The sequence below is a fragment of the Vanacampus margaritifer genome, chromosome 14, assembly GCF_051991255.1.
Source record: "Vanacampus margaritifer isolate UIUO_Vmar chromosome 14, RoL_Vmar_1.0, whole genome shotgun sequence".
In the NCBI taxonomy this organism is placed as follows: Eukaryota; Metazoa; Chordata; class Actinopteri; order Syngnathiformes; family Syngnathidae; genus Vanacampus; species Vanacampus margaritifer.
The window spans coordinates 15,502,464-15,517,491 of record NC_135445.1 but is presented as its reverse complement, the minus strand read 5'-3'; the positions used below and the strand labels follow the sequence as shown (position 1 = coordinate 15,517,491).

The window sequence follows — 15,028 nt, the reverse complement described above, 5'->3', positions numbered from 1 at the left end:
TTTTTATTTTTTTTACAGAAGAGCTCAGTATTGTTCATTCGATTTGACATCATCATTGCTCTCCTTTTTTTTTTTTTTTTTTTTAAAAACAACAAATCAATTAAAAAAATTTTTAATAAATGTTTTTTTTTTTTTTTTTTTAAATACATATACATATATATATACATATACACACATATATATATATATATATATATATATATATATATATATACATATATATATACTTTTTTTTTGTATGTGGGTGAGTATCTGTATGTGCGTGTGTGTGTGTGTGTGTGTGCGTGCGTGCGTGCGAGCGTGTGTGTATTCATCAGTTCACCTAAAGCCCATTAAAAAAAATCCCATACTAATAATATAATATAATAATAAATTGCCAAATGCAGAAACATCAATGTAAGTTATCACGATGTAGTGGCTCTCGCTAACAGACACACTTTCAATACACTAAATAAAATAATTAAATAATATAATAATAAAATAATAATAAATAATTAAAACACTTTTCAATATAATAATGTAGTGGGATGTTTGATACTACTTCTTTTTCAGACCGATACTAGTATGAGTACTTAAGTCTTGAGTACTCATATAATCTTTGCACAATTGCAAACACGAGATAGAGGGCAGTAGGTACCATTAAAGTGTTCTCTTGATCAGGTTTCACAACGAAATATACACAACATTCCTGGATCTACATTAAAATGTCCTCCTTGGTCAAATGCTATGCCTCTTTACTTTGCCTTTGTTGCACACATCCAACTTTGTGGAGCTAATAGGCTCACTCTAGCTGTCAGGTTGTCACAAGATATCCAACGCAGTATGTTAATGAGGTTCTCCCTGAAGCTATAAATAATCAGGAGTTGTTTAATTAAAGACACATAAAAATACTAACAAGTGATTGTTAAGTAATTAATGTAGTATTTACTAGTAGGGAAATTGTGTGTATAATACAAATAAGTAATTGCCCATATTTTTCAGTCAGTCATGCTTGCATGTCATTGGATGACATTAATTGGTGGCAGAATAATGTCTGACATGGCATGTGAAATGAATTTGTTTACATACTGAACAAGATGAAAAGAAAGAACAACTAAAAGAGGATTTATTTCCTTTTTCTCCCTCCAATGTAATCAGGCTTAAAAATAACGAATGGCCTCAGCTAATTTTCCTCGAAATCGAAACTGAACCGAGTAGAAGAGAGTACACAAAGTGTTTGGAGAGGGCGGGTACGTGTGTCTGTGAAGTGAGTCTTTGAGAGTCTCAATAAAGTGCTTGTGTGCATGCATGTGTGGCATCCGTCGGAAAACTCAGTCAGCACAGAGCCGAGCGAGAGAGAGAGGCAAACGCACGCTGCTGCACGCTAATTATGTATGCATGATTTAATCTGCAACTCAATAATATGCAAATATATTCATATGTTAGTTTCTTAATTAAAAATGCAAAGCAGCCCTTATGGTGATTTTTCTGTGATTTTCCTTTCAGCCTAACAAACGGAACATTTTGAGAAATTCTACAAACTGGAGGGGAAATGCTATGGTGGGGTTAACAACAAGAAGGAAAAACCGAATGCAACTTCCTCTCGTGACTTGTTGAATGAAAAGAAACAACACCCACGTTAATCACAGTGTATTCATGACAGAAAAGTGATTATTTTTTGTTTTCTGGGTTGTGACAAGAAACTTTTCTCGACTTGTAAACTCACGCCGAAAAACAATAAAACAATTAGCACATACATTGTTTGGAGTTTTTAATCAGGATATGAATTTTGAGAATTGTAAAACTTTTGATATAATGGTTTCTGGTGTTGTTTCCTCAGTGTGTGTCTGCCTTGCTTTTTGCTGACTATTCCTGCCATATGTCCTATCCTTTCTCTACTGTGTGGTGCAGCAAAGTCGTCTGACCTAAGTTGACAAAGGAGTATTGTTTGTGTGATCGTCTACGTACCTGCTTTCAAATGAAAATGCTATTTCTCTTCTCTGCAATTGACTAGTTCACTGTGTACCCTGCCTCAAACTCAAATCGAGCTGGGATAGACTCAAGCTCACCTGTGACATCAATAAGGAAATAGACAGATGTGAGTTTTATCACGAGATCATTGGTGTAGTGGTTCACACAGCTGACTTTCACTGGACCAACACCGTTGGCGTTACTTTGCTGTCTGAGGGCGGCCTAGTACGAAGGGAGTTTGCAAACTTGGATGCTGGACAAGAGAGTTACCCCTCCTATGTTAGCTTAGCGCCAGCTAGCTGCCACGACAGACATGACATGGATGAACGACACAGATGGATTTAAAACTTTACCAAAAGTGGAGAAAAAAAACACACCAGGGTTTCTGCCGTTGGACAGTGTACAGTCTTGGTACACTCCGATGTGTAGGACAACATATGCTGTAGATAAAACGCTATAAGCTCCATTTACCATTTGCCAATATGATCAATTTGGATTTGTCATTTTTTGGACTATAATGTATTTTTTGGCAAAAGTTTAAATAGTAACCCATTTGAATTGATTTAGAAATCAGTGGTTAAATGGTAAGTGAACAGCATTCATAGATTTGGGGTACGAGCCCATGCAGGCAATTTTTTTTTTAGGTTTTCTGTATAACACACTTTTGGGAGCTGTTACTGTTGACCTCCAAAGAACAAGAATGTAAAACATAACTTTCTTGGTTGACTCAGATGATTAAAAGTTTTTTGTACGTACAGTATTGAAAAAAAAAAAAAACCTCTGCTACACTTAATAAACTTTCCACCATTCCAGCATATATGTTGTAGCAGCTTCTCATGGTTTACAAATACAGTACAAAGCAACATCCTGATGCTATATAATAAAGAAAAAATATGTTTTGTTTTTGTGAACCATATTAACCTTAAAACATATTGCCATTGAAATTCCTGACTGTTATCTTTTCAGTTCTATGAGCAGATAAGGTTTTTTAGTTTTCTCAACTGATGAAATTGAATTTGATTTTCAAGTCACCGTTCACACCCCTCTCACAAACACAAGCATCTTATGTTTTTATGACCAGAGTACTAAGATAATTTTTCACTTTTTAATTGTGTCATTTTTCAACTGAGCAGATCGTCCAGTGCAGAAAGAAATACAACTACGCGCTTTGCTTTGTGTACAGGTTTTCCTTTCACAGAGTTCAGCCACAACGGAACAAATTATTGACGAAGAAGGTAATCTACAGAAGCAGTGTGGATTACAGCCACAAGAGGTGGCGTTGTTGTTTGTGTGTGAGATTTGAGACGATATTCAGATACCAGATGGAGGCTTTTTTGAAGTAACAGTAAGAAAGAGAACAAACATTGCTTTGAAAAATCAAGACTGTTCAATTCTTGTGAGGTGAAGTATGGATCATAATATTTACCATCAAAGGAGATACATTGTGTTTTACCTCAATGTAAAACAGTTCCTAAGTATCTTTATAGCTGTGTCTCCATTGCATTTTATTTTCCGCAAAATAAAAGCAGTATTTATACAATTACAATTAAGTACAATTTCTGTTTCTGAGTGTTTGGCTTGTGAGGCATAATTCTCATAACATCCCATGAGATCTCGTAATTCTCATGACATTTCATGAAATGTTCTTGCGAGAGGTTCCTTTACAGAAGATGGACACCCAGAGTTGTTTGCAAAACCTTGTTGTTGCTTTGTGTACAAAGCGCGTGGCTATTGGTCTTTTACTTCTTTTACGTCCCACGCACGTGACTGGGCGGGGTCACGTGGCTATAGAAGAAATGTAAAAAATGTGTTTTCATGACATTTTTGCAACATACTTGCTTATCTACACTTCTCAAAAAACATCTCATAAGAGAATATTTAAGAGATTTCTCAAAATTTCTGTTTCCATTACCAGTTTGCGATTGCGCAATTTGCATTATTGCACATTTCATTTCAGTACAAAGACACATCGCTAAACACAACTGCCACACCTACAACTTCAAGAAGAAATCAAATTAGTGTCATTTATTAGACGCTAATGCTGATATAATTCTAATTTAAACACATCACTCCTACACACAGACACACACACACGCACCTCAAGTGAGTGCCTAGAGAGATTGAATTGCATCGCCACTGTTGGAGGCACCATTTCATCACAGAAATACACTTGTCAATTACTCTAGCGCTGTGGCAGATGACATTGCCAAACACAAATGAACCCACCCCCAACCCACACACACACTTACATCTCAAATGAACATTATTATACGAAAGGTTTACTTGGTTATTCAATTTCATACTTTATGAGTATTCAGACACTCGAGAGAGACAATTATTTGTATACAATACATTAAAGAGCACATTTTTCCATCATATGTCCCCTTTAAAATGCTAATCCTCAAAGGACTAACTAGCAATCTGTTCTGATTTTTGCTAAAAGAAATCATAAAAAAAGAAATAATCCATTCCAGGGTCAAACTGTCGCCATCATAAAAGTTTGATTAACTGGAAGGCTATTTGTAAGTAATTTGTGAACATTTGTGACTGTCAGGCATGTGTAAAATTAAGACAATCAATGTCAAAGTTGTAATGCTCTCGTGATTTATGTTGCAGATGTGGCACGCATCCCATTTAGTAATGGTCTGAACTAAAGTTACCCATTATTATATGTAAAAACATCTGTCCTTTCATAAAAAAATCAAATAAATACCAGTTGTCATTATTTAAGGTTGCTGGTGAGCTGGAGTCTATCCGAGCTAACTTTGGGCAGGAGGAGGGATACGCCCTAGACTGGTCGCCAGCCAAATCACAGAGCACATAGAGCAGCAACAATCATTCACACTCACATTTACACAGCCTTCGATGAATCTACCATGCAATTGTCAGGGCTGGTCTGCCTCTATTCAAGACACTCATAAAGGTGATCTGTCGTCGCCATGGCAATGGAAGATTGACTTTTTCTTATTAATATGTGTGCCATCACAATCATTTTGTGTGTGATTTTCAGATAAAACTGCCATTACTTTAGTGTCTCTTTTAGTTCAAAACAAAACAAAAAACAATGTAAATACTGACTCAAAAAATTCTGTATAGAGACAGTAAGCAGAAGTTGCAGCTGTAAACATCATCAACTGCTTAACAAGTGCCGCAAATGATCTCGTGTTTTTTTCCCCCTCGGATCACAAATTGTGGAAAACAGCTTTTGACAGCTTGTCATGTTAAGATCACAGAGCAATTAGCTGTCAGCGGGCAACACTCTCTGAACACTTGCTGATGTTGAGCGCAAGGTAACTCTCACTGAGAAAACTGATCATCAGGATAATCAGCTGAAAGGAAAAAAACAAAGCTTTTACCTTTTGGGGAAATATGATTTGTTGGCGATATGTTTACTAAATGGACAATAATAACAATCGTGATGTTGAGCAGTAGTTGTGTGCATATAGTGTACTTATGCTGCCTCATCCAGCCAAATGTGCTCAGGAATGCAGAGTGAAGGTTGACATGTGCGACAGGCCTTCATGCTGCATATGTGTGTGGGAGAGAGGTCTGTTTGGATGGCACAAAAACACAAAATCTCCACAGACTGAGAAGGTTTCATTAAAATCCAAAACACATTTTTAGTTATGTTTTTTTTGGTGTTCGTTTCCAATTTATCCACCAGGAGGACAATCCATGAGGCCTCATTTAGGACTAAAAAAACACAGACTCTGCCTTTATTTATTTATTTTATGGTTGATTCCAGCAAATGACCACAAACTACTGCTATTACATAACATGTCATGGGGCCGTGAAAGGTCAGAGTGCCTCAGGCAGTTGACTACTGGTCATGTTTTGTAATCCCTCCTTGGCATACGCACTTAACCTTTACAAGACAAATACATCAGTAGTCCAATGTCTACTACATAGATAGTACAACGTTAATGGGGAACAGCAAATAGAAAATAAAGCTATATGAAATGTTATGGGAAACTGACTTTTTAATATTTTGTATTGCTTGTATTCAAATTTGAATAAATGTAAAGTATTTGGAGCGTGGCCATGAAGTTTGAGTGAAAATACAATGATGCTATACTTATAGGTGCTTGCATGCTCTTTGCAGTTTGCAGTCATTTGGGACGATGTGGCAGGGGGCTTAACTACATACCACAGCTGCCCCTCGCTGTCATGGAAACAAAAGCCATACTGGCATTGACCTAGCAGTATAAGGGGCCAAGTGACCATGAGACAGAAACACCCACATAAAACAAATTAATTTCTGCATGGGCCACAGACATGTTATTATTAAGACCCTGCAAATGACTGACAACCTGCTTCTCGTTAGCAGTGATAGGCTCAAGATCACCTGTGATCTGGATGGACAGATGGAATATGTTATTTTCCTGTGATAGCGGCAAAGTCTATCAGGAATTAAGGGACAGTCATTGCATATAGCACTCACAATATATACATCTATATTGTGTTTTGTTATTTGTGGGTTTTAATGTCAACACACACAAACTGAACATCAACGGGTCCATTTCTCTCAAAAAGGCGGTTCCAATGTGGTTGAACAAAATTAACATTTTGGGTTTCCGTACATAATTTATTTTTTTAACATGCTGTGAACATGTTGGCACACAGATCAAACTGTATCCACTCCATACTGACTTACTTTTAACTAGTTTAATGCATGATTCATTGTATCACACAATAAAAAAAAACATAATAATTGAATGAGCTCTTTTTTTAATTCTTAGAAAAAGTAAACAAAGCATTGTAAACTGACACCAATTTTTAATTCAGTAGCCTAGTTGACTGATGGGGTTTGGCATGACTCTGTAATGCCTCGGACCACCTGAGGGGGGCATGGTGGCTCACCAAACAACCTGTCCTGCACCCCATGCCCCTTACCCCTCCACCATCCCTCATCCACCCATGGACTACTGGGGACCGCTGGCTGTCCTACTGTGCCTTCTGCAAGACCTGTTTTAATTTAATTAAAGCTTTCAACTTTAAACAAATCCACAACTGAGAGGGGAGTGGGGGTGGAGAGAGAGAGAGAGAGAGATTTACTGTGGTCATTATATACAAGTGTACACTGCTTTCTGAGCAAAATAGAAAAATTTCATTAGACACAACACAAATCACTAGATTCTGTCACTAAATGTATAATTTCCAAGGGGATAAAGGTTCAAATTAAAGACTGACTGATGATATAAGACATGGACCATCTAAGCCAACTAGACCATCTAAATTGTGATATAAATCAGAAGCATAAATCACAAATTTTGAATAGTGACCAAGGAGTTAGATAAAACAAAAGGCAAAAAGAGAGCATGGTGTGCCATGGGAAATTCCACCTAATTGATGACAGCAAATTAATTATTATCCGCAAATCATGTACTGCTGGCGAGTAACTAACTATTATAGGTGCGTTTCCATTACCCTCAGTTTTGTACAAAAGGCAAGTTGCACTAAGGCAAGCTGGTAATGGAAACACGTGATTTTCAAAAAAAAAAAACCTTAAATATCGCAAACAGCTTTTACTCTCTTATGAGGTTTTTGAGACAGGGCAAAGTAGAAGTATTTCGCAAAAGTGTAATGGAAACACTTTTTGTGCATTCCCTGTAGTCATGTGACCCCTGCGTGGTCACGGAGGAAAGGAAGTATGGGGCCACTTGCTTTCGTGTTGGAACTGCCTCCCAAGGGGATAACAAGTCTTTATAAGCACAAAGCGATTTAGCAATCGAGCCAAGGCCGTCGTTCCATGCTGCATACCGTTGCATGAGAAATGGCCGTTCCCCCCCCGGGGCAACGGGCTATCGAGCGACATACATCGCCGTTGAAACCCGTTCTATCCGTCCGCACCATAACACGAGTTATAAGCGCACACACAAATCCCCAACACCAAATGCCCGAACCCAACCAATGAGGGAAGTGAGATGTTTTTAAAGTAATCTTAACAACTCCGGGCGTCCATCTTCTATAAATATCATGAGCACCTCCTGCAGAACTACTACTACAGAGAGCTGTGCGATACTTGAGCTTTTGGTATCGATCTATACCAAATATTGTTGATACCGATAACGATACAAGTACTACTTAATATAATATTATGGTATTTTAAATAATTTGTCCTATTAAATAATTTTTCTTTTTTTTCCCTTTTTTTGGGTAAAAATTAGGCTTTCTTGTTAGGATCTTAAACATGCCATAATACCCTCAATGGAAACATACATGGGCTGTTATTTAAATGTGCAATGTAGTAATAATCTTCCTATTCTTAGTCTCTGTCACTCTTCTGCACTCAAAGAAACTCCAGCCACTGAAGTTCCTCTAGTCTAGTTACATTACATAAACAATACTTACATGTTGTGCTACACAGCTACACACTAGCTCAACTAGTTGTTGGAAAAGCGCAAACCAAGCATAATATTGTCATATTATGTCATTCACTGTAAAATTCATTATTTGTTCCCGCCAGTGAAGCCCACCGCTGTCATTGGCAGACCGGCACATGCGCGTCTGTTACAAAGGGATTGCGCGAGGGACCCATGAGAAACCAAAATAAATAAATACAGCACATGTAAAATATCGATACTAGCACTCTGGTATCCATCCGATACCGATATTCACATTAGTATTGATTCTATCGATACTTGGATCCAGTGACGAGCAGTGAGCTCTAGGTTCGGGTAGGCAGGCAGTCGCAAATTGAGACGCACACACCGATTACAAATTTGTGTGTCGGCAGGCGAGTGTACAACGTATCCTAGGGTGACCATATTTTCATTTCCAAAAAACAAGGACACTCAGCCTGACCTCGAGATACTTGATACTCAGATACAAGATGCCATACATTCAAACTATTTTAACATGAGCCTCCTCTGTATGGGTAGAAAATAGCCTAATTCCTCACAAAATCAAGCTAGCAATAGTAATCAAGCTGGCAATAGCAATGCCAAACATCATGTCAAGTGAAACAGCCAGTTAATCGACGCACACTCACAAAGCCAATCTTTCCACCACATAAGGTAAACAAGAGAGCCCTCAAAGTTAGCAACCACATTGCAGAACTTGTTGCTAATGTTGCATTCAAGGTGATTTTCTGACTTCATACCAGAAAGTGAGCACGGGAACGCCCATTTGAACTCATATAGCCGAGTTGCGGAGAGACAGACTGTGAATGGCAAAACATAATTTCTAATATTTTAAACAGATATTTATTCATATTTATGCATTGTTACTTTAATTAGTTATTTGAAATAGGCTCACGTAACACAAAGTGATTTGGAATGACTGCATTAACCAGAACAACAAACAATTTATCGCATTTGGCCATCTTTGTTGTTTACGTTTGCCTCAAACGCTTTGGGGTCGAAACTCGGAGAATCCACGTGGGACGTATCTGACTTCCCACCTTCCTCGAATGCAGCATAAGTCAAAAAAGTCGCACAGTGTGGCTGAGATATTAATACTTCCCTTCAGCAAAGCCATTGTAAATGAGATGCTCGGACCTGAAGCCACTAAAGAAATAGCCAAAGTCCTTCTTTCAGCACAATTTCTAGACGTATTGATGATAATTTATACATATATATATATATATATATATAAACATTAAAAAAATTAAAGAGTTGTTTCTATGGGTGGTGAAAAAAGTGTGCCGTGGCTCCAAAATGTTTGAGCTTCTGGCAAAATAAATAAATTACTAAAATAAATAAATAATAATGATAATAATAATAAAACAATGAGTAAATAAAATATAGAATTAAATGTAAACAGTGGCATATAATGTACATGTTAATTGCTTCCTGTTTCATTTATTTTCTTTCCTATCACGAATATTTGCTGGCCTTTTGCATGCTAATCTTTATGAGCACTCAGTTTTGTCACTTTCCATTTTCAAACCTCTGAAACGGACCACCATCAGAGGAGCACATCGAGAGAATTGCACAACATCCTAATGTTAGCCTAATTTCCTTTTGATTACAAAGACATCCTACGCTCTCCTCTCGTGTGTGATTTAATTGATGCTCAAAGTAAATCATTGACTCAGCAAACCAAATTTGACAAACAAGAATAAATGTGAAGCGTGGGGAGAAGAAGTGGAAAAATAAGAAACCTAAATAAATTAAAATTCAAAGGCAACCTCCATTGATTGCCCACACAACCCACACGGCTTCTTTTTTTTTTCGGAAGCGTGTGCGATTGACAATAGGGAGAGTAGTAACTAAGGGCATTTGACATGCTTCCAAACCTGAAGAACATCTTTTAATTTGAGTGATAGCCACACAATAGTTTGACATTTTTGAAATATAACAAATTATGACCAATGTCACTTATATTGTAGGTTTCCGAAATAGACATTTTATGTAAATATTCCTTCAATGTACTTCATATGTAACAGAATGGAGTGTGTGTTTGCGGTTGGCTTACAGGTGGATGCATAACATATCTCTCACTTTATTCCCCAACTTGAAATCTGTTGTGTCCAAAAAATATTGCCACTTATTGCCACGTCAAAATACTAAACATTATTGTCTGAATGACAATGCTGATGGAACATTTAATTTACATTTATATTTACACACTTTCGCAGTTCACTGTTTATTCACTACAGTATTTTATAGCAAATATAAAATACAAAATACTTGTATGACTGATTAAATTGTGGCCGATTATGGCCCTTCAAACATCAGCCAAAAGTATCGACCAAATGGATAATGTTTGCCGATTATTTTTACCTTTATGTACTTCTAACCATTTACAGCAGTTGTGCACCTCGTTACACACAGAAATCTATACCCTAAATACTAAATATAATAATCTAATTTACCCCCCTTTTTTTTTTTTTTTTTTACAAGCAACACAGAGGTGGGCAATGTAAGTTGCCCAAGGAATTGAACTGGTTGTCATCATATTACACACAACCTAGAGTTATCGTTTATTTAAAAGAATAAAATAAATAATAATAATAAAGTAAAAACAATTCAACGTAAAAAAAAAAACATAAATGTGTTAAATATGAGTCATATTTATAAAATACTTGTAAAAACTGCCTGTCATGAAAGTATTTTGCATTACACCATGACTCTTCAGCATTAACATCTTTCTTGACATTTGTAGATATTAGCATTACCAATTGTTTAGCTGTCTGTCATTATACAATCATGAGGTGAAGCAAATTACAAAAGAAAAAGGTTACAGCGTCATAGTTCAAACCTTAGCTCAAAAATCAATGGCCCACACAGGTTCAGTGTGTTGATGACACAGTTTAGAGGTGAGATTAAAGATCTTTCTTAAATTCTTCTTGTTTAAAAAAATATATATAGCTAAATACTTTTTTACGATTTTTTTTTTATGATTTTCCAAAATATTCCTGCTGTCCAGTCAAGTAAAGCACAGTTTTGTATGAAACCTTATCATATTACAAAACAAATAAACAGCGTGTTTCCTTACACAAAAGCCACCGAAAGCATCAATCTGTGAAACAATTTGCGCTTCCTCTTCTCTTTCACACACACACACACAAACGCACGCACACACACGGATGATGTAGGCCCAGAGAGGAAAGAGCGGAGGAAGCGGGGACAAAGCAGGCCGAGGTCACGGAAAGCCGGACTCCTGCTGAGCCAAATAGGCAGCTGACACCATGCGCATTCAGCAGTCGTTAAGTGATGATTAATGAGGTCAGCGTTGAAGAATAAAAATAACTACGAGCGAGATTGATGGAGAAAACAAACAAAACCAGCAAAAATGATGGAATTAAAATTCTGAATAAGTTCAAATAAAAGCGGTCATTTTTAGTAGTCACCAGCCCAAATAAAGAACAAGAACAAAAAAAATCTTGCAGCAGCTGCCTTTAGTTTTAGTAGCATATCTCCCAGAAATCCATTAGACTTCACTCATTTCTTCGAGAATCCCTTTAATCAGTTGATCTCATCATATCAAAAGTCAAGATTCATGTTTTACCTGCCTATGGCTACTTAGTGTATCTTTTTTTACGATTACAAGATTATCGTTATACACGACCGTTATACAAGTGATTGTGGAACAAATCAAAGAAAAGCAAGGAATCTGTGGAACCAAAAGTCCAAAGGCCAAAACCAAAAACCCACAATGTTTTAAAAAAAAAAAAATGCACTCAGCTAGCCTGTCAACTGATTAAAGTAGAAATCTTGTCAATATTAATTGAAGGTTAAAGTCAATGCTCATATCAATTGGACTTGAAGAACAAAGAGACAACAGCAGGACACCGTTTGCTATCATTACAGTCATCTTGTAAAATTAATGTGTTGTGATTACCAATTAAGGTTTTGTGCAATCAAATGTCTTTTTGTCCTTTTTTTTTTTTAAACCAAACAATAATAAGGAGCCTTGTCTCGTTATTCAGTCATCAAATCAGGCCTGCGCAGCTCTCTGGCAAAAGCAGTTCAGCGATTATAAACCATAGCATCAGCAGCCACGTCTTTAATAACACAACCTTAAAGTAGCAATTATACTGAGGATTGTTATCACTTACTGAAGATGGCAAGCCTGGAGGGACCTTCCGTACTTTTTTAGGGTGTATTTCTGAAAGGAAAAAAAACAACACAATAAAACCAATAATGAAGGTTTAACATGCCAGTTTCTTTTTAAAGGACAGTTCTTGTTTGTATGGAATCAATCTGGCGACGGGGAAAGAGCAAGGGCACTTGTAAAGACTGCCTGTCAATGTATTTACAAAGACTGCAAACAATGGGAAACATAATAAGATGCAGAGAATAAAAAAAAAGACTCGCTACAAAAAGATGGGCTAGTTTTCTTTCCCCTTTTGCTTTGATAAAGGAAAAGAGGTTACATTTATATTATTTTGGATTAGGACTGTATTTTCTATTCTTTCAAAGGGAGCAAAGGAGCAGTCCATTAACTGGGAAGGGGAAGACTTTGATGGAAAAAATGAAAGAACGTTTTTTTTGGAATTTGGCCCAGGATCATTTGTGTGCGCGCACGTGTGTGTGTGTGTGTGTGTTTTCTATGTCCTATCAAGGCAAACATTACCAAGGCTACACTTGAGCATTACTGTCCTGATGTTTTCTCTTTTTCAAACACACCTATAAACAGACACAGCAAGGTGGCCACACGTACACAAAATATCAACAGTTATTAATAAATAAATGGATACATGAATAAATAAAAGACAAACTTACATTGAAGCAGGTGAAAACGTTTTAACAGGTAATGTATACTGTATCATTTGATGTTTGATTATCTATTTCATTCTGCTTGCAGTTTTTTTTCTTTACTATTCAGGAAAACTGTAGCAGATAAAATCAAATGAAGGGAAATTACCAAATAAAATAAAAAAAGAAGTCACGATTGTCTTGATTCTTTAAATGCTAACAGAAACTCCAACTGTGTTGATGTTCAATAGGTATTAGATTACAGATGAAATCATTTTGAAGCATGCCCAGAAAAAAGAAAATAGATAATTAATTTGTTGTGATTTTTTCGATCATGGGCCTTTAATTATTGCTTCAAATGTGTTTTCCTCATAAGAAATGGTCTTGTTTTGCACTTTTACAAGCTACTTAATAATAATAATAATAATAATAATAATATACACACTAAATATTTACTTTAGTAAAGAATGGACTAAATAATGTAACTGTACAATCTAAAAAAAAAAAAATGCCCTGGCTTCAATTTAATGATCTAAAATATGATATAATATAGTGATGGAATTTTCGAAACACAATTATTTGTAACTATTTGGTGTACAACACTCCTCTATCAAAAGTGCCGTCTTACCCATGGAGTCCATATGTAGTGGTCTCCTGCGGGGGTTGGCGCTGTAGTGCTGGTAGTACTGACCGGGCGGCTTTGTGGGCGAAGTGGCCCCAGGGCTCCCCAAACCCATCTCACCACCCAATATTGACTGGTCCACATGCATAGGGGGACACAAAGAGAGGGTGTGTTAATTCAACCATTATGTATGCAGTAAAAAAAAAAAAAAAAAGGTGCTCACAGGTATGAATATATTCCAGATTTCAACATAAATGCAAAGATATATTGACTCACACAAGTTACAAGGCGGCATGAGATCATTCTACATTCCAGAATGAGAAATTGGAAATTTCTGACCTCTGACTAGGAAAAGTTCACTGGAGTTTTGAGTTGATAGTTCTCTATAAAGCAACATTGGGAAAAATAATTAAGTCATCTTTATCTGTATCTACGGGTAATTCAAGATACCATAAATCTGTTTTGCATTGAAGGTCTGTGAGTGAATGTATTTGGCTTGTCTTTTCTTCTCTTTTTTTTTAAGGCTACCGATTCAGCTAGAACACTTTGAGGTTGGAGCTTGGAAGTTCTGAGTGGGGTGTTTCTATAATTGGACTGGTTGTTAGAGAGATCCTAATCTTAACTCTTCTCACTTTTAAGGTTCCCTTGAGCAAGGAATCAAAGCCACAAACCACTTTTACCGATGCTGATATCGTGTCCTTGCCAGGATTTTCCTCTCAGGCAATAAAACTAAAACAACTGGGAAATAAATGAAACCAACCAGCCTTTATAATAATCTCCATTTTGAAAATAGTACTTCCATAACAAATACAACAACTACTAATAACAATAATAATAACAACAGCTACAAATGAAAAACTTTTTTAAGCTAACGAATCAACTATTAAATCCATAATAGTAGAATACATAGCTGGAGAGGTGGAAAGACAGATAAAGACAGTATAGATAATGATGGGAAAATATAGCATTGCGAAGCTATTTACAATACCTCCGAGAATGTAACATCATGCTGCTCAGTGCAGGGACTCAGATTCTAACTTGTCCTCGGTGCAGCCTCATCCCTCCTCTAACTGTGACCCTGTTTCACAACTCAGACTTTCCAAACAGCTCTCACATTGTCGCTCTAATTAAGTTCAATCATTCCGCGGCAACAAGTGCCGGCTGCGCTGATCAGTAGAGGAGTGAAGGCACAAATAACAGACGGAAAGGAAAGATGGATGGGAAGGGTTTTTTTTTTCTTTAAGAGAGGCATAAAAAGTTAGTGAGGAAGAAAGAGGTGAAAAAGAACTAACCCCCCTCCCTTCTTCTGTAA

At 36.7% G+C, this 15,028-nt stretch overlaps 1 protein-coding gene across 3 annotated transcripts in view; it reads right to left on the bottom strand.

The window, feature by feature from the left end:
- The window catches only part of tcf4 (transcription factor 4), a 186,605-nt gene that overhangs the window by 73,436 nt on the left and 98,141 nt on the right, over positions 1-15,028 (bottom strand). For 2 of the 3 annotated variants that reach the window (XM_077586198.1, XM_077586199.1), the window contains exons 8-9: positions 13,723-13,849; positions 12,455-12,504 (exon numbers count right to left, since the gene is read on the bottom strand). In XM_077586198.1, coding sequence (XP_077442324.1) covers positions 12,455-12,504; positions 13,723-13,849 — 177 coding nt within the window. Of the gene's footprint in view, positions 1-12,454; positions 12,505-13,722; positions 13,850-14,704; positions 14,853-15,028 lie in introns of those variants that run through there. The other variant, XM_077586200.1, reaches the window with a different exon arrangement.